General features: G+C 35.9%; 1 protein-coding gene across 2 annotated transcripts; it reads left to right on the plus strand.

The window, feature by feature from the left end:
- The first annotated feature begins 566 nt into the window (after nt 1–566).
- LOC127639871 (adhesion G-protein coupled receptor G7-like) lies at nt 567–18,567 on the plus strand. 2 transcript variants are annotated; one of them, XM_052122171.1, is made up of 17 exons: nt 567–659; nt 3,585–3,833; nt 4,283–4,393; nt 4,890–4,993; nt 5,116–5,259; nt 7,335–7,426; nt 8,119–8,249; nt 9,002–9,121; nt 9,788–9,948; nt 10,786–10,947; nt 12,258–12,370; nt 12,598–12,929; nt 14,465–14,546; nt 14,728–14,886; nt 15,027–15,186; nt 15,329–15,527; nt 18,039–18,567. In XM_052122171.1, the coding sequence occupies exons 1-16, from the start codon at nt 626–628 to the stop codon at nt 15,512–15,514; spliced, it is 2,340 nt and encodes a 779-aa protein (XP_051978131.1). In that variant the 5' UTR covers nt 567–625; the 3' UTR covers nt 15,515–15,527; nt 18,039–18,567. The 2 variants fall into 2 exon arrangements, with proteins under 2 accessions (XP_051978131.1, XP_051978132.1); XM_052122172.1 differs by having other exon boundaries at nt 4,346–4,393.
- Nucleotides 18,568–20,597: the final 2,030 nt, after the last annotated feature.

Genomic DNA, 20,597 nt, shown 5'->3' on the forward strand with positions numbered 1-20,597 from the left:
CAGCACAATGAGCTAGTAGCTAACAGCTAGAGGTCGTGTTATGGTTTATGGTCAGTAATGTTTGTGTCATGTTTAAAATGATGTCACGGCAGTAGAGGCGGCGCAACTATGACGATCAGCCTATAATCCCACCTACGCTGAGGAGGCACTAAACTGCAGTGGAAATGCAAGCTCAGAAATGTAAAGCGAATAGTGTTGAGGCGAGTCAAACCGTAACGTGCAGTGGAAAAGTGCAGTTAGTCACTATGGTATATGGGTCAGCTAATAACTTAATAATATGGCTTGTTTGACTTACATTGACTCTCTACTAATAACTGTTCATCAACCACATCATTTTATCAATGGAAAATTAGCATGAATGACATACCAATAATAAATTATATATATTATCCTTATAGTGTGGCACTCAAATGCTGTTTTCTTGTTAGTGTCTTATTTTAGCCATGTGCAGTAAACTCTGTCTGATCTTTGTGTGATTAAAAATGCATAACTATTTCCTTGAGTGATGGACTTCCCACCATATGATCCAGCACTGATTCTGCAATATAAACCAGATGGTGACAAGAGAACCTCTCATTTTGGTCTATAGTCTCATATTAGTTTCAGTAGAGTTGTATCCAGTGCAATGGATTGTCGAATGCTCATAATATTTACCTCAGGTAAGAGATCAATGACTTGCAGACCCACTTGGGATATTTTCTATGCATTGGATCTTGGGCGTGAGTGGAAGGGTGATTGTCAACTTGTAGTTTTTATAATGAAACCAGCCCACTAGTTTTTCTTTTCTATTACTCTTTGTTCTTTCTAAACTTCACTTTAGTTCACCTTTGTAATATTACAGTTATTACATAGCCAATATATGCATTAATTAGTTTGTTATGTTGAGTTCATTTAGCAGCTACAGTTAATTATATTTATTTAATGATTATTATTATTAGGGGTGAAGTATTATTTGTCTTGAATATATGTTTTAATTGTGTTGTTGATGTATCTGTTTATTTGTGTGTATTTTAGTATAATATAGTAAGACACTATTTTACTTGTTAAAATATCTTGTTTTCATGGGATTCATTTCCATATTGGTATTTCCATGAGAATGCAGTGTAAACATTGCATGCCACTGCCTATTTATATTAAGTTCACATGAATCAGATAGGTTCACTAATTTGAATACCCCACGAACAGAACAATAGAACACTACTAATAAACAAAAATAAACTGTATGAAGGTCTTTGTTTTAATACAATGTGAAAAGCCAACCAATATGTGTATCCAAACTTTTGACTGGTTGTACAGCAGGTATGCACAAATGTAATATTGTTATTTTATATTATATTACTGTTGCTTTATTGTTTCACTCTTTATCATTGAGGCTTTGAATGTCATTGAATAATTAAAAATTACACAAAATATGAAATCTGCTAAAACAAAAAACAAAAAAAACTTTTTTAAAGCTGCACTACTATGAGCTCTCTGTTTTGTTTTCTTCAGCAAATGGAAGTAAAACCTACTATTATTAGTGCCAGGGATCGAACAACGAACTCATTGTGTGTTTCGAGCACAACTTTATACAATTCCTAAGAAATATTTACCAAACAAAAAAATCCCACACATCTTTTGAAACATATTTGTTTAAAGCTACAGATCTGCACAGTCAGCTGTTACAGTATATTAAAACAGGTTAATTATAGGTGAAGTGAGTAACTTTTTGATGTCAGTGAACAATATTCCAGTTTATTGTTCATTGACAACTTTGAAGAAGCCATTTGTGGGTTTACCTCACCCTAAAGTATAAACACTGAGCCTCCCAGGCACTATCAAAACATTCCCTGCATTCCAAACGGGATAAATCCGCCTCCGACTGGCACTTAGTAGGGGGAACAATCATGGCCGCCATGTTGAAAGTTCGTTCCAAACCAAAGGGCTCATAGCTGCTTTGAATGGCCCTTTAAAACGGGTGTTTCTGTGGGTTTCAACTAATGGACACTTCGCTGCCAAGTGGACAGGAACCTGAGCATACATCACAAATCTGAAGGTTGGTTGAAAATTTATAAAATCTATAAACAAAAAGTCAGTAGTTTATAGAGGTTTTTAATTATGATATTGTAAATTGATGTTTATTAGTGTCAGCCTTTGTGCGACAGCGGTGACTCATTTGGATTGATAGGTGACAATGGAGTGCATTCCGAATGACTGATATTTTTGAGTTGTACACCCTTCAAACCTCTGAAGGTCTTAGTCTGTAGGGCAAACCCTCTGAGGGGATTAGGGCATAGGTATGAGCCCTTTAAAATGGAACGCATTAAATTAAATTAAACTGTCCTTATTCTACATTATTATGTAAGGAAATGTATAATGGAATTAGTCAAGTTCGACAATCATTCTAAATTAGATAAATGACAAATAACTAGATAATTGGCTGAATACAATTCTCCACCATTAAAATCGTAATACAACGTCTTGTTGTATCTGCTCACAATTTCTATTGTAAGGAATTATCATCAATATTATCTACATAAACATGCAAGCATTTACATAAATATGACATTCTTTCATGAATATTATCCATGTAAGTAACAAAACGTGAAAATCCCTGGTTATAAATCATACTGGTTAATTCATTGGTTTTACAACATGGATAATACATTACACGTTATGAGAAACCTGATTGTCGGTGTATAATATCCAGTTGAATAGTTACCATTCTTAGTATAATGAGATGAATCATACCAGATTAAAGATTTTAATCATCGATTTGTCAGTTATAAGTGATTACCAATCACTACACATATTTTGGCATCATTCTGGGTAAATTGAGACCGTTGTGCATGAAAATCCCAGGAGATCAGCAGTTACAGAAATACTCAAACTAGCCCATCTGACACCAAGAATTCTCTAGAATTTACTCAGAATATATATATATATATATATATATATATATATATATATATATATATATATATATATATATATACACCTGTGACTCTTATTTTGAAATCTCTGTACTCTCAGCTGCTCACACAATGCTACAAGTAAATAAAATATGCAGTCTTACTATTATCTACAAAGTATATAAACACAAACATCACATTAGGCCACATCACGATTCCTGTATTTCCTCACTAAATGTAAGACCTCATTAAATGATAATAAAGACTTTTGTTATACCATTTAAGATATTTATTGCCTTTCAATTTTGAAAACTGAATTTAAGTCATTTTAAGACTTTTTAAGGACTTGTAGGAACCCTGTAATTACTTCTGTGTTTTATGTACTGCTGGTTATCGATTGACACTGTTGTGCAGTTATTTGATTTATTTTCCCATGCTGCTCTATTGTTGTGGTATTAAGTGTTACTTAAAAACATCCCCATAAACAGTACATAAAAACAAACTGAGCAGTGGTTGGCCACTTTTCATGTCAGACAGACAGAATTACTGGTCTAAGTTAGTTGCAATTGGCCAGAATAAGCTGAAAATATTGAACCAGCCTTTATACCAAAAGTTAAAAATCTGGCTACGTGAGACAAAGTGCAAGTGGTCATAATAGCTAATAATTGTGTGATCTTTTGTCTCTGTAAACAGTTGTTTTTGAACAGGTTTGGACCAATCAGACCGTTATAAACAGCACACAACCTATACAACTTATAAACAACATCACAGCCAGCACAACAGTAAAAATCAACACCTCAAACCGTCAAACTACAACCAAGCGATCCATCACCTCAGCCCACCTCAACACAACAGTTGCCAACCAGTGCCAAAATGGGGGTCACTTAACTGGGGGGGTCTGCCTCTGTCCAGACGACTGGAGTGGACCTACCTGCACTACTAGTAAAAAAAAAAAAAGAAATGTGCATGTTATGTGGACTGTATCATTGTAAACACATACACACACACACACACACACACACACACACACACATATACAATTATACTGTAAATAATATACCTTGAATTATTCCCTCAGTTTGCTAGACTGTAAATGTGCATGTGACAAAAAAATCTGATGTATCATTATACACACTACATCGTGTGTACTGTTAAGCACTTGAAAAATGAAGTTAAGTAATTAGCAACATTACTTTTAGTGCCGACTGGTCTCACTTTGAATTTGATGACAGTAGATCAAAAGTTCATCAGCTAAAATCCATGTGATCATGATATTTTGAATTAGTTACTCCTCAACAATGCAGCCTTGAAACTTTGTAGATAAGTCTAAACATATGTATTAGCCTATGCAACGTTTTCATGATTACTAAATGTCATGTATGTTTTTACAGAAAATTTCTGTGAGCAGACAAACACAGAAAAAAACAAATATACCTTTCCAAAAACTCTCTTAGGCCAGTTTGCTTCCTCCAAAGAGCAATGTCAATTGGGAACACCAAATGGTAATTTACCTTCTCTACTACCTTTCTGTAATTACAATACAGACTCATAGTTAAAGGTGCGCCAGTAACCTGTGCACCATGACACCTAGTGGTGTGGATGCAGCATCATGCAAAATCAATAGATTACAGTTACAAATGGCATTGTAAAAATGTATTATTCACAATCAGACATTATTAATTTAATCCAAGATTGAAAGTATCCAATTACAAGGCAGTTACTGAGATTAAGCGAGTAGTATTAAGATGGTCATGTGATTTTAAAATGGCTGCCCCCATGAGGGTGCCCCTGCCCCATGTAGATTAAAACAGCTTTTATAAGGTTACTGATATGACTAGAGTCTTCATCTCATGTGAGTAATCATGATTTTATACATATGTTTCTAAATTACAATTACATTTATTTAGGAGTAAAACTTTTTTAATGGGGAAAAAAATAACTGTGTGCGCCTTTAAATATACTTTAAATATCTCTTAATTTCTCATTCATATTTTTCAGCTGGGATCCCCAAGTCATCAGCCCTCTGTAACACAATTACTCACTCATTTGATCCTTCAAACGATCTAGATTGTCTTTTGACCCTGGACACCATTAATATAAATGTAAGTAACAATGTCTTCTGATTATAATATGCAGTATAGTTGTATACTGAAAAAAAATGTCCTAAGATAAAAAAAACGGACATTTTAATAGTTTGCTATTCTTTTTTCTTTTTTTAATTAAGATTTATGGCAGTTCTGTGCAACAAAAAAACAAATTAGCCTCCAGTACACAGATCCTCACATCCATACCAGAACGGCTGACACCCTACAACATCACAAAAGCAGCTGAGATAACAAGCATCCTGCTCTCCTCTGATACAAAAATGGTACACGTTAAGCCCTGTTATTTTATATTACTAATAAAATAAATAAAAGATAATTATAATAATAATGCTTGTAATAATCATAATATTTTATAAGGGTTATTGTATTATTAATTATAAAATTTATTTTAATTATATAATGAAACAACATTGCTTTCTTTTTAATATGATCATTATTTTATAAGGGTTAAAATAAAGTTATCTTTTATCATTTTGATTTGTTCTGTTAGTTTATTTGTCCATTTATTAATAATTATTTTTAGGGCAGTGTAGTATACAGTAAATTATAGTTCTGATTCCAGAACTTGTTTTTTGTTTTTGTTTGATTGTTTGTTTTGATGGTGCTAATTTGCATGTTGCTATGTTCATATAACATTGCGTGTCACTGGCTGATTTGCCAAATTGATAATAGATCAAATAGATATTGTAATTTGAATATAGAAAAAATGGAATTTATTTTTATTTTTTGCTAGAGTTTGTCCACACATCATTTCCATGTGGACTCTTATTTGACTCAGTTGTGAGATCCAAAGATTACTTTCATGTTTCACATGCACAAAGAAGTGAATTCTTATATAAAAATCCCCATAAAATCGTATCTATCACTGATGCAGTTTGTTTGTTGACAATCCAGGGAACTTTTCAGCTCACTTACTGAACTAGAATGCCTGGAATTCCCATATAATATTGTGTGGGCAATAACAACTGGTGTGGTTGCTAGCTTAAATCCAGTGTCACAGTGTCCACTTGTTTAGCTATACTATAGAGAATGTCTCCAGATAACTGAACAAGTTGACGCTTTCTATATCCCATGGTGAGATGTCAAGCAAGTCAACCGAAGCAGTACGTCTAGCCCTGGTTCTTTGAGTGAAATAAGTCAGACATATCACCAGTGAGCCCATTGTTTGTCATCTTGGAAGAGTAAGATTTGAAAGAGGGACTGTGCAATAGAATATGTAGGTATGGGGTGGAGTTTCTCTAATGCACTGACCTGAAGGCTTAATTATTTAAGGATATTCATTGATGACAAGGCAGATACATGTCCTACAGTGAGATGTCTTAAGCTCGGTACACACTGTAAGAGTTTGGCCACGATTTTGCCGTCTGAGACAGATTTCAGGGATAATAATTCTCTTCTCTAAGGGCAAAATCATCTGTCTTTGATCGCTTAGTGTGACATGTTAACTTATGGCTCATTGCTTGGATTTGCCTTGAATCAAAGTTCTGACACAGTTCTGGCAGTGTCAGAAATTTTGTGTCACAAGCTAGGTTTCCAATTCCAAGCACACATTTTTGAAGTGCTGTATTTAAGAGAAGACATGTATTTAAGTGCTCAAACTGCTCAAGTGTCCCATATTTGCACGATGAAAAGTTGCCAACCCTAAGCAAACTTTTGGTTCTTGACAGAGTTTTAACTAAATGCTCTAAATCGCAACTAATTAATTACACTGTTCAAAAGAGCCACAGTGGCTTCAACATCCATTTCCATTTATATTTTGTGTATTTCCCCAGAATTTCCCCAGATTTGACAATTTTGTTCTCTTAAACAAATGGGATAGACAAACCACTTTAATAAATTTTATTTATTTATATATATATATATATATATATATATATATATATATATATATATATATATATATATTGTTTTGTTTTTTTTTTGTTGCAATATTCCGATATTTTTGCATCAATCACATTTGTATCGTGGATGAAACATAGCTACAGTTGCACAGTGTGACTGCTACTATGACGGCCAGATGAGATACAACACACAGTCAATGCTGTCGATTGGGACTATTGGGAAGAAATCCTTGGCTAAGATGTGTATTGTACAGTCTGACATAATTATGGACAATATCCCATGGCTTTTACCCAATATCTCCATGGGTTCATATCATATTGTCCATCAAGCGACAATCGTAAAGGATGGTAAAAGTCATATAGTATGCAACCGCTTTTTCTCATTGTAGAAACACTCATACAGTCATCTTCTTTAGAAAGCCAGAATTACAACTGTAACTTAAATCTTTGATGATATAAGTATACAAAATCCAAAGCTGTTTTTGTTTGTTGTGCAGGACATCGCTGTGTCAGCGGTTGCAACAGTCAGTCAACTCCTGAGTGCAAGTCCCATGAAGTACTCTGATGTCGACCATAAGGCAATCGCAAAGTAATACTTACTTTCAAAGTACTTTTAAAAAATATGTCACACACTGCACTCCCACTGACTTACAGAACTATCGCAATTATATATATAAACAAATTGTATTATCTGCATTAAAACTGGAATAAAAGGTTACATGGAAAATGAACATGAAGCTCTGTATGATCATCCTGATAATCCATGTTATCTCAGCATAAGGAATGCTCCAAAGAGGTTTGGCTCAATGCTAGTGTGAAAGTCTGACCTTCTGAACAAATTTCAAAGATTGTTAACATGGCCAATGTCACAAATCTGCTTCTTTGATTAGTGAGCTAAAATAGTGCTAAAACTTAATAATAATAATAATAATATTAATGATTATCATTATTTGTTAGTTTGGTGGGTAGGTATGTAGGTGGGTCGGTATAGGTTTATTGGTAGGTAGAAAAAGCAACTTAAAGCATATTAAAGACCTTTTGTGTGCTTGATTACCTTTGAATTTGTGACAGTTGGAGTTTGGATAAACAAGCATTCCATTGGCCCATTTGAACATTCTGTCAATGTAAGTCTGATCAGTTAGAAAAGACATAGCACACTATTCCAGAACAGTCTGAAGGTCTGTACCGAGATTGGTGGATGTAGCTTGAAAGGTCCAGTAGTTTTTAAACCTCTCTTTTTTGCTTAATTTGTCTTCTTTTCTGACTTTCAATTGTCTACAGCCTTACAAAATCTCTACAGAAACTCTCTCTGCAAAAAGATTCAAATACATTGTTGGTACAGCCGAATATGGCAGTGCAGTCCATTAAGGGGCAAACACAGATCCGACAAGTGCAGTTAACCTCTTTTAAAGGCAAGTGTGTGACTATTTGCTTTGAACATGTACTGTACAACAGGTGCTCTTATGCAAAACAGGATAAATCAGATCATGTGATTTATAAACATCTATATTGTCAGGATTAAATATATGATAAAATGAGACAATCAAATTATGTAAAACACTTAATTTCTTCAGAATATTACCAGTAACTAATAAGCTGAGCATCTAAATTAGTGGCTGAAATTAGCTTCCAGAAAAGGTGAATATGCAGAATGAGCTCACGAAAATCGGTGACAGGTGGTTGAATATTTTGTTTGCTAAAACTGGTATGCTTTCCAAATGGCCGACATGCCTGGAACTGCAGTTCTGACACACTGCACAAACACATACTTCTTTAAATGGATGTGACGTAAAAGGTACAGCACAACTTACAATATTTTCAAAAACATTTGAGTAGTAATCACTGTATATTAATATACTCCTAAACCTAATCCAAACAGTAGATGTTTGGGGCATGAACACTCATCGAATGGTGAAGCCTGTCTGAAATTTGGCACATTGGGTCCGAATATGGGTAGCGCAAACATTTAAAACTAACATGCCGATTTCCCATTTGGTCATTGGAAGATGGCAGCAAATTCAACTCTTTTTTTAACAAGTTAGTGTTCCATTATATACAGTAGTTATGTCCATATTCTACAAGCACAGGTACATCTTTATACATATTTGAATGTTGTCACCAGTTAGAGCCCTCCTAACAGTTAAAATTATCTTTATATTTGCAGGGGAGAACGATACCTTCATACCTGACAGAATAAAACTGGACTATGCGACACATGAGAATGAGAATCTACCTCAACACCAAAATTACTTTGACCTTCAGATGAAAGTCATATTTAAGGAAGGTAGATGAATGAATCTAGCGATGTTTGGGTTTGTTCGGTCAATGGCAGATTGGGGGAGTGTTCGGTAAAGCCATTTGAAAACAGTGTTTATATATACAATTCTGTTTGGTGGCACTAGTCGTGCAGAAATTATATGCTTCAGCTTTATACATTACAAAACATATCAAAGCAATATATCAACACAAGAAAATGACCAAGAAGGGAAGATTTATTTTCACATGCACATATATTTTTTTTCCTTTTCTTGTAGTGCGTATTACATTCGTTTCATGATAACCTACATTTTCATGGATAGAAGAAGAGTGTTAAAAGACAAGTGAATTGTGTAGTTTCTGCACCTCTTTTGTTACCAAGTGAAATTATTACTGTTTTCTTGAAGCTTTTCTCGAAAACTCCCCCTATCTGTCAGTGGTCAAACTAAATCACACAATTTTAAGCCAATGTTACTGTGTTATGCTTGGCGGGATCACAAACTACAAAAGCACTTTTTTGAAAGTGTTTACACTTGTAGGGGGAATCAATGCAATTGTATTTTTTTTGTTTTTATTGTTTACTTAAAAAAAATTACACCTCACCTTTGAGGTAAGTTTCATTTGCAAGGCAACAAGTAATCAGTAACTTGCAAGTAAACTCTCTCTCTTTTTCTGTCTTTCAATCTCTGTGTAGCTTTTAATAAAGATGTTGGGATTGTCCTGTATGAGAACGATCAGTTCTTCCAGTCACAAAGCTTTAAATCATCTCTGGATATCAAGAGAAGGGTGGTCTCCGCTAACCTGCCAGAAAATCATGAATTGAACGAGGTTGAGTTAAAAGTCCCAGCACAATCGGTGAGCAGTATATGCATATAGGGTGGCCCAAAAAACAGGGCCATTACATTATGTTTGATTGCTCATATCTTAAAAATGCATTAAGGCGTTTGCATGATTTTTGACGTAATTGTACAACTTTTTGTTAACAACAAATATAACACATGATTTGAAGAAAGAACTCGCTACTTATTTATTTATTTGTAGCAAGTTGTTGGTCATAATGATGTCACAGTGGCATCATTTTGTTGTTTACAAACAGTCGTAGAAGTACGCCAAAAATCGTGCAAACGCCTTTATGCATTTTTAAGATATGAGCAATTATTTTCAGACAGGAAAACGTGTATATGACTTGTTTGTATATTATGAATGGAAATTTGTCATGCTGCACTACCCTCTTTGGCATGTTTTGTAGTTATGTTGTGCTCTAGTTAGTCTTGACGGAATTTGATATGCACTCTAAAGTGTGATGTGCGTATAACAGGTTATACATACAGTGGGAGGTACAGAAGTTGGCTCATTGGTGGTGTATGTTTTTCATGAATCATTTAAAAGGAAATGTTATACTCGATTTTATCTTTGTAAAAAGAGCAATAAAAGCAAAGGAAACACCTTATAAAATTCACAATGAAATTACAAAATAAGCACAGAAAAACAGATTGGCTCTGTTTTACCAAAGTCCTCTCACTTTTTATGAGATTTCAGACCATGCCACTGGTATAGAGGAATTCTCCATAGAACTATCCTTGCTGTGATGTGCTTCTTGAACATTTATGAGCTCTGTGGTGTCAAACACATTGACATTGTGGTTGGCACAGTGAAGGGTGTTCATGAACTAATGCTTTGTTGAACTTTTAGACCGATTCCAGCAAGTCCCTCCACAACTTTGCATGCGTGTTATGGCATGATTCCAAGCAAGAATGGAGCACAAAAGACTGTGTCAAAGAAATGAGCACCACGGGTCACGCAACATGCAGATGTAAACCTAATCAAGCAAATATAAACTTTGCCATCCTAATGGTAAGATTTATAACAGGATGTAAATGTTGATATTAACAGTGTTATAAACAAGGCTACTCAGTGTTGGGCAGTATTTAACTGAAAGTATTGACACTACTGACTTTACATTTTCAGAAGCATGACAGTAGTTTGGCTATTTTTACAATAGTGTAGCTTTTCAAACAATGAAAGAAAAGCACTGTAGTGTCACAAAATGCTACATTTGTCACCCTGTTCTGCAAACACAAGTATGGAGTCGATGGAGTAATCAAACACCTAACCATACCATCTCTATAATGTAGTAGCACTGGGAAAATCAAATCATATGTGAATCAGTTTTTAATAGGTTCTTAACATGTCTAAAGGAAACGGGAGTAAGAGAGAGAAACTAAAAAAAAACGAGAATCTTAAAGGTTGCTTTTTATTTCCTCATTTTGGTTCCCCTGTGTACAAATTTCTGAAAAATGAGATGGCAGGGGAAGACTCATTCATAAATAAGAAAAGCACTACTTGATTGGATAGAATTAGGCTTCACGAGTAAGGTAAGGGTTGGGTTCAGTTTCATCGAACAATCAGGTATCTTTTTATGAATATGAATGACTCTTTCCTTGACATCCATGTTTCAATGCGCATTGATCCTGACAGAAACCATGGTTTTGATACAATTTACTATTGTTTTGCTACAGTAATACAGTAGTATCCATATAGTAAGATACATGTGGATATCACATGCTAATACTCACTGTAGTTTGGTCTCTGAATGAAAGTAATTTACTAGTTATATTCTACTAATCAAGAACTTTCCAAAGATAATTTCCAACACATTTGTTTGTGGCTGTTTAATCATTTTGATCTTTTTTACTGGTTTGTTTTACATGAGTGTTGTGATTGCAAATGTTTTAAAAATGGAACCATTCTAATTTATCAGCAAATTTAAAAGCAGTATGTTAGAATTGGTCAGATCAGCTATATTCATTGTAAAAGACAAGACCCTAAGCTTTAAAACAACCTCTATTTTGTGCAGATCAAGCAAGTGGTTGGAGAATCATAACTTAATATTTTCTTTTTCGTGATCAGCGCCCCTAGAGGGCCTGGTACTGGGTCGCTCTGGGTTTAAGAGGTTAAATAGCTTCAATGTAGTTAGTTACCTTTTGTTAGTGGCTTGTATTGTAGCTAACTACTTTTTAAAAGAGTAGCTTGACTATAGTTTAATTACTATACATAGCTTGTAGCTTCCCCAACACTTAGTTTAAAGGTATAGTATAGGCAAATAAATATCACTTAAAAATAATATTAGCGCACACATTTTAATCAGGTGTCATTTTCTGCAGACTTTCAGTGGAAACTATCAATATTCAGAGGCCCTACATTGGATCAGCATCACAGGCTGTTCTCTTTCTGTAGTGGGTCTGGCTATCACAGCAGTGTACCAAGTTGTGACCAGGTAAAAATCACAATTTTGATTTACTTTCAGAAACACAAAAAAATTAAGTATGTACTGACAGAGTAACTGGCATGAAGGGCTATAAAATACTTCTCAACCCTAATCACTGTGGGCTGTTATACTGAATGCTGGTTGATCAGCTATACAGACTTAATAAAGGTAGGGTTATCTAATGGGCTTATAGTGCTGGGACAGTTTTCACATTATATACACACTCTTTTCTACAGGAAGTCAAGAGGGGGGAGCCCTACTCTACTTGTGGTGAACGTCTGCTTGAGCATGACGATTTTCTACCTTCTCTTCATCTTTGGCATTAACAACACTGATCAACATATGAAGGCTGTAAAGTTTTCAGAGGAGAATATGGTTCCTGAATCAGATCACTATCAGGAACCAGATAACGGTCACTGCACGGCAGTTACAGCCCTACTTCAGTACTTCTTGTTGGCCACATTCACTTGGAATACTCTGTATGGTGCAAATGTGTATCTTCTCTTCAAAAACAAAGTGTCAGGAACGCCTCAATGGTTTCCAAAGGTAGCCTTGGCAGTTGGCTGGGGTAGGAGACATTCACATTGACATAAAATGTCAATCTATTGGAAAACAGTTTCATTTTTGACTGGTGTTGGGAATAGAGAAACCAAAATACCAGAACCAAATGATTTTCATTCATTTTGGTTCAGTTAATGGTTCTCAAATGTGCATTCATATGCCGATGTGTGTTGCCTTCACGTGCTATCAGAATGATCCTACTTTCCACTTCTGAAGTCGTAATAACGAGCATGTCACGTTCAAGTACTTTGTTGTTGGAAACAGGGTGCCAGGTTCATTCATGTATATTTCTTAGGGAACTCTTATTTTGACACCGAAATACATGCTAGCCAACTTGCTGATAATAATGGAATTTTGGTCAAATACAAGCTATTTTCTCTGTGTAAAAATGAACAATAAGCATCAAATAGTTCCTGAAATACATAAATGTATACCACTGAAAAGGCAAGCAATAATATGGTAGTTGCATTTAGAAAAAAAAAAGAATGAAACCATCATTGACTATTGAAACTGTACTCTCCTTCGCCATATTGTTGAATGTTTACATCTTCTCCCAACTCTGATGCTCGGACTTCAACATTATCTTAGAGTTTACCAAACATAATTATGACTTGAGGGGGCGTTCATGTGCAACTTCGGAGTAGGAAACTTGCAATTAGGATAATTCCGACAGCATGAGAAGGCAGCATAAAATCCTCTTTACAGTGTTTCCTGTGTTACCAGTCGGCGGCACTGCAACACTGCTATAGCAGCGCAAAACACACGATGTGACCACTGTAGATTCATTCCCAAACAAATGACTTTTATGTCACGGATATTTTAATCAACATCGCAATAGTAAGATAGCCGAACAAATTAATCATATGAGTCATTTCTTTTGAAAATATGTTGCAAAACATACAGCGCCTGCTCTAGAATGAATAGCCCTTTTCAACCCGGTCATTTTAGTGAATCAAAAACTTTGTCATATTGGACGGATAGGCCCAATTCACATGGGGTAACGTCCTCGTGGTCGCTATAATGTGGTTGGCTCTTGATGGGGTGCGTGGTGAGTTGTGCATAATGCAGAGAATAGCGTGAAGCCTCCACACGTGCTATGTCTCTGTGGTAATGCGCTCAACATGCCATTTGATGATGTCTCAGATGCGGAGGCAACTGGGATTCGTCCTCTGCCACCCGGATTGAGGTGAGTCACTACGTAACCACGAGGACTTAAGAGCGCATTGGGCATTCCAATTTGGGGGAGAAAAAGGGGAGGAAAATAAATGAAATATGTCAACAACAAATTCCATGGCAAGGATTTGGCAAGAATATGTTCGGTTTCATATTCTGTAAATATGAAATCATCTCTTATCATTTTGTAAATGAATTATTTTTTCCTCAAAATTACAAAAAGAATCATTAAGGAACCATTATGGAACCAGAATCAGAATTGTTAAATCCCAATCCCTATTTCTTCCTGATTATCAAATGACCAATAAGAAAATTACAACAAGTCATATCATTACTGAGTGCCCATAAAGTTCCCTTTTCTTGTATCAGGGCTTCCTGCTGTCATTGTTGGAATCTCATTGGGATCCACCTACAGAGTGAAGGAACCTTTAGGTTATCGTCAAGAAGAGTTGTAAGTACCAAATATTTCAGTTTTCACATATTAACTTGAGTATTTTGGGTTTTGGACATTAACAATAAGCAGAGTTAGGGACACCATAGTATTCTACACCAAACTTTTTCATTCGTACTAATGATTGCTACATCATTGTAAGGGATTTTGGTAGTTCAGTTGTCATTCTTTTTTGCTGCAGTTGTTGGTTGGCTTTCCTGGACCAGAAACACAACTTTGATATGAGGAAACCCATGTTCTGGGGATTTTTGCTCCCTCTAGTGATCATGCTGATCTCCAACACAGCAATGCTGCTGTTCTTCTCTCACAACGTCTGCAGGACCAACCCTAATTTAAACAAGTACATTTACTTTTGGAGCATTGCTGTATACACTCACAATAAATACATTAACACGGTTGTACAAGTAATAATGAACAAGTACAATCAGTTGTTAACCAACAGATTTTAACGTTCCACTGATAACACTCTGCTGTCTTTAGGTCACGGGAAACTCCTTTAAAGAAGAAGCTTTTGAGTAGTTTCTCTCTAGCCGTGATGCTCGGTTTGTCTTGGGTCACAGGATACATTTTACTCATCAGCCAAGAAAAAACTCTCAAGCTCATCCTTAGTGTGGTTTTCTGTCTCTGCAACACAACACAGGTTTGTTAATGCATATACACTCTTCATTCATCAGCAGTTTACATTATTTGACTGTAAAATATGTTGAAATATTTATGGATTTCAAATTAAATCTGTAAAGCTTTTAAATTGATTACACATTTTTTTTTTTCCATTTACTAAGGGCATTCAAATATTCATTTTATTCACTCTGAAATCTATATTAAACAAGAAACCAGCTATTCTGGACACTATGCATGTAGCACAGATAAGCCTTCATAGGAAAACTTTCTCTTTATGGAAAGTTAACATACCTGAAAGCAGAGAAACCTACACATCCACAGATCTCGACTTTTCCAGTCCACCATAGGTCGTCAGTAAAGGTACAGTAATAACCAAAATAGTCATTTTAAAACTATGGGTGCATACTTAATGCATGTAAATATTTACTTTTGATCTGTACCTCCAATTCAAAGAAAGTTTAAAATAGTAAGTCTGCTGATACTTTTCAAGCCTAAATGTAAAGTCTATTATTGTTAACATTGATACCATTATTTTGATAATACATTACAGATCAGTGGCGGCTGCTGGTCTTTCAAAGAGGGGAAGCTCATTTTCGGCCTACATTATAAACTTATTTACCCTATTTTTTGCACTAAATCAATCTTAGGTGTTGATCTGCCCTGCTGTTTAATTCTAATTTTTTCCTCGTAAGGAAGACTTTCAAATGGCTTCACCAAAATCAGGTCGACAATATTAGCACCGTCTGCCATCGTGCACAGTTTAACCCGTACGACGCTAGCCTAGCCTACTGTATGAATGAATGAATGAACGAACGAACGAACGAACGCTCTAAAACAAAATATATTAAACTTGGTAAAACTGAAACAAGGAATGTGGTGTATAATTGTGTGAAATGTATTATGCAAATTGACTAGCAATTTCGCCAAACAAATATAAAGAAATAGGTTGCAGCAGTTTGTCTTTCGACTACACTTGAGAAATCCGTGATGGGACTGAGCCAGGGTTGCCAGATGCCAGCAAGGTTTTCCAGCCCAATACCTCGTCAAAAACCACGAGAATGCACAAAAAAACCGCCCAAATTTGTTCTGGCTTGTTTCTCGCTATGGTTTCTCGTTTAAACACATGATAATCATTAACGAGTTTTAAAATTTCCCATTGGTCCGTGTACTTTGCGTCCATTCGTTTTTCCTTTTTTAACCTGTAATAAAAAATTAACGGTTGTTGTATTTTTAAAACACAAAGTTGAACACCAAAATTTGAAATTGACCTGCAAATGCTGCAGTTAAAAAAAAAAAATAAATAAATATATATATATATATATATTGTATAATAAATAAAATAAATATATAATACATATTTATTTTTATAAAATAAATAAAAAATAAATCTTGACGCATTGTTTATGACTTTTTGCCCCTTTATTAAACATTTAAAATATTCACAAATTAATATGGAAAAAATGTCCATATTAATTCATTCTAAGGCCAAACCCGGAAATTATATTTTTCCCGCAGTGCTGAATGAGAAGAGCCATGTCTCTGGAACAATACAGAGAGGTGATTTAGAATGGAATGCACCTGTCTCGTCTTTCAGTATATCAGTTCATCAACAGCATTAATGGCAGTGTGGCACGCAATGTACGTTGCTATCCGCAGTTCTCGTCGTTTCTGGTCATTGGTGTCAGGGTTACTGGACTCACCCACTCTGCTAACTGTCTGACCGTTGGCTGGCACCTTGCCTTATGCTTCTTGGTGGCTGCATGATCTTTAAGATCTTTTAAATGAGCACGGATATCAGCGTTGCAGTATTTACAGTGTGCCATTCTTTCTTCTGCACCCGGTGCAATCCATGACTTTAAGTCTGGATCTCTTTCCCACTCTTTCCTGTAACTTTTTCTATATTTTGCCCACTTTAGCATATTGTCAGTGTCAGTCAGCTAGCTAAGTTTGAAAACCCTGCGCAATCTAGTGTGTTTGAGGGGAGGGCGGTGCCGGCGTGCGTGACGTGAGCTGAAGGGAGGGAGTGTCTGTTGTGAGTTTAGGGGGCACGTCAGCCAGACCTGTAGTGTGTGTGTGTGTGTGTGTGTGTGTGTGTGTGTGTGTGTGTGTGTGTGTGTATGTGAGTGAGAGTAGGCTACTGAACAGAGAGTCGCCGAAAGAAGGATCTGAAGTACCGATGTTTCGGCTACAAAACCCGCCGAACTGATCCGAAACCAGCCCAATTTTTATCCACCCGCCCAAACCCATTTTTGCCCGCAAAAAAGATTGCAAAACCGCCCAATCTGGCAACCCTGGACTGAGCGCGAAATAGCTTCAGTGACTTCTTATAGTACAGATTCGCTGTCAATCAAAAGGAGATGTAGTCTTTCGACAGATCCTCCAATCATCACGTGGAAGCCCGGAGTCCGGGCCAGCCCACTCCTCATTCACCCCCAGAGACGCTGAGCGTCCGTGGGCGGGACATAATCGCAGCATTTATCCAATGACCGTCTATTTTCGGAGCACTGAAAAAAACTGTTCATAGCAGCCCCATTGAAGTCAATGGACGCTCGGCTTCAACAGGGAAATGCACTGACGCTACGGGAATGTATGAGAAGTAAATCGAGTCAGCCGACCTGCTATATGTAATGTAGCTGATTCTGAACGAACTCGTCTTCGAGATGAACGTGTTAACGCATTTTTATTCAATAAATTGTTTACACAATAGTACATATTTGACCATTATTTTTTGACATTATAGGGGAAGCTGAGCTTCCCTTGCAGTCTTAAAGAAATCCCCACTGTTACAGATGCAGCATTGGTATTATTGGTATTATCATATAAAACTGCTCTTTTGTAACAACTCCAAATGTCCATACTATGTTTCTTTAGAGCTGGAGCAGATCATTGGATGTTCAGATTGTGATCTTCTCCTCAGCATTTAGGGACAACATGCATTGATACTATGAGATTCAGGATGAGAGTAAGGCTCAATACATAGATGGTGAGAAGGAGGGATACAAACTTGTGTTGTTGATTTATATCTTTGTGTTGTAATGGTAATAAAGAGTACTTGCATGTAAAATGAATACAAATTAAATCTTGAATTAAATCAAGTCAGTGTCTTTTTGATGGTGCTGTTTGCATACTCATTTAGCAATCTCCATATTGTACTCAGTGGAGAAGGAAAGTGTTCAAAATATTACACCTGGAAGCAAGTCTTCCTGATAAAGCAAGTAAAGGAATGGTTTACCCAAAAGGAAAGTTTGTATCATAATTAACCCCAATGTCATTTCTAAAACCTGCGTGACTTTTATAATGCAGAACAAAATAAGATGTTACTGAATATCAATGTATAGCTTTTTTAAAATAAAATGGCAGAGGATTGCGCTTCTCTTTAAAGCACAAAAAAGGACCCAAAAGTAGCCATCAAAAAAGTAGTTGATGTGACTTGTGTGTCATATGAGAAGCAACACAAAAATCTTTATTTGCGTTCATGAATGCTAAGAAAAGCTCAATCACAACCATTACAAAAATGAACCATGGTTGGTAACTACAATATAAAAAAATGCTTTCATTGTATGTGCGTTGCTGCGTGGTGTCGGAGCAATTTAACAACTATAAGTAGCATACATGGGCCGGTGCATCAAATCTTCAATTGGCGGCAACAGTTTATAAGAAAACCGCGGACTTGGCAATTGAAACTGAATTAAAGGCAGTAAACACATTGAACATACACAAACATGGTGAGCGTTTTCAGAGGAGGTGTTTTCTGTGTACAGGGAAGTAATAACCATTAAGCTTCATACATGCTGGGGTAAACTGTATCACTTATTTTCTAGGACTTTCATAACTCATCTGGATGAGATTGAGATTTCCTTCTAATGTGTTAAAGTAGTTGTGACCAACATGCTATGCAATTTTAACTGTTTTGGAAAAATTAAGGGCTTGTGAGTGTTGTAAAACAGGAGGCTCTCAGTTTTACAGACACTCACGTGTTTGATATAAAACATTTATTGTATTGTTTATATTCTGTATTTCGTGAGGACAAAGTGACATACTACTTTACGTTCTGGGAGACCAAAACGTACTGAAATTATACGTTCAAACAGTTTCACAGAATAGTCTGGTATTTTTTATATTGTAAGAAAGTCTGTAGAAGTATGTGAAAATAACTTATTAAAGAACCATTTATTCAATCACCATCGATTTTGATTAAATTATTTCTTTGTTGCAATGTAGCAGTGCTACTGCTTCTGAGAATCTGAAAAACAAAAAACGCTTAACAGCTCTTTAGATCCACCAGAGGGAACTATTTACAAGAAAATACACATTTTATTAAAAAGCTGTCTTTTTTCTGCACATAACAATGGTTATGTATTGCCTGTGTTTACTAAGTAAAGCCTAACTAATGTGCACACTTTTGAAGAATCATTTTCATGTTGGTAGGCCTAGACAATTGTAACTAAACACAGTGGTCAAAAACTTCTTTAGCATTGTATTTTATACTGTTATGTGTAATGAATTATCTAACTATCAAACTACTTTGATACAACAGTAACATGACATTTCACAACAGTAGTTCAAAGCAAATAATGAAGTGAGATGAATTTATCCCTGCCTATGGCATTTAATATTTACATTACCTAATGCAAAGCTGTCTTATAGCCTACTGGGGAGAAAAAAACATGGTGATTGTTATTGAGTTATTGTTATTTGTGAGTACTGAGGTTTCAGACAGGTGCCAGACCACTCTGGTTGTTGTGTTTTTGTCCTCACAGAGACATGCGGCCAGTATTGCTGTCTGCCGTACAGTTTAGCAGTTGAATAACACACTGTGTAACTCATAATTTACTATTTATAGTTGGTAATCCACACAGACTAAGGCGTTTTCTCTTCCTCTGCAGACGATGACCTCATGGCCGTCTTATGAGCAGTTCTGGTCCGTTTGCTTGGTTTATGCCTGAGTGTGCATGAAAGCTAAAACGTGGTGCAAGCACGCTGGTCACGTGTCACCATTAAGGCCAAAGTATACTTTTTTTTAATATATATAGCCTATATATATATATATATATATTATTGATGAAAATGTCGTCATCAGAACAGTCCACGGCGACAGTTCGAATGCGGCGAAAGCATTCGTTCACGGTCAGAAGAGTATACTTGAAAGGCAACGCGGTCAGACGTGTCCTATCTGGAACGCACAAAAATAAACTATACCCAGGTCTTTACATTGAGCTGTGACTGAGTTGCTTAGATGTAATAACCTCAGGAACAACAAGAGGGCGCATACATTCTGTTACAGACAACACAAATTTGTTTCCCGCTTTTATGCTGTTTGGACAAACAAGTTAACACTAAAGATAATTTGATTAATAAAAAATGGTATCCACCGAGAACAGATCTCTTGAGTGTGTTTAAAACTTGTGTTTTCTGCCTAGACTTTCCACG

This window comes from Xyrauchen texanus, chromosome 48, assembly GCF_025860055.1.
Source record: "Xyrauchen texanus isolate HMW12.3.18 chromosome 48, RBS_HiC_50CHRs, whole genome shotgun sequence".
In the NCBI taxonomy this organism is placed as follows: domain Eukaryota; kingdom Metazoa; phylum Chordata; class Actinopteri; order Cypriniformes; family Catostomidae; genus Xyrauchen; species Xyrauchen texanus.

Coding starts and splice junctions, on each gene's coding strand:
- LOC127639871 (XM_052122171.1), top strand. CDS start 626: ATGGATTGTCGAATGCTCATAATATTTACCTCAG. Junction 660..3,584: donor GCTCATAATATTTACCTCAG/GTAAGAGATCAA, acceptor CTCTGTAAACAG/TTGTTTTTGAACAGGTTTGG. Junction 12,930..14,464: donor AGCCTTGGCAGTTGGCTGGG/GTAGGAGACATT, acceptor TTCTTGTATCAG/GGCTTCCTGCTGTCATTGTT.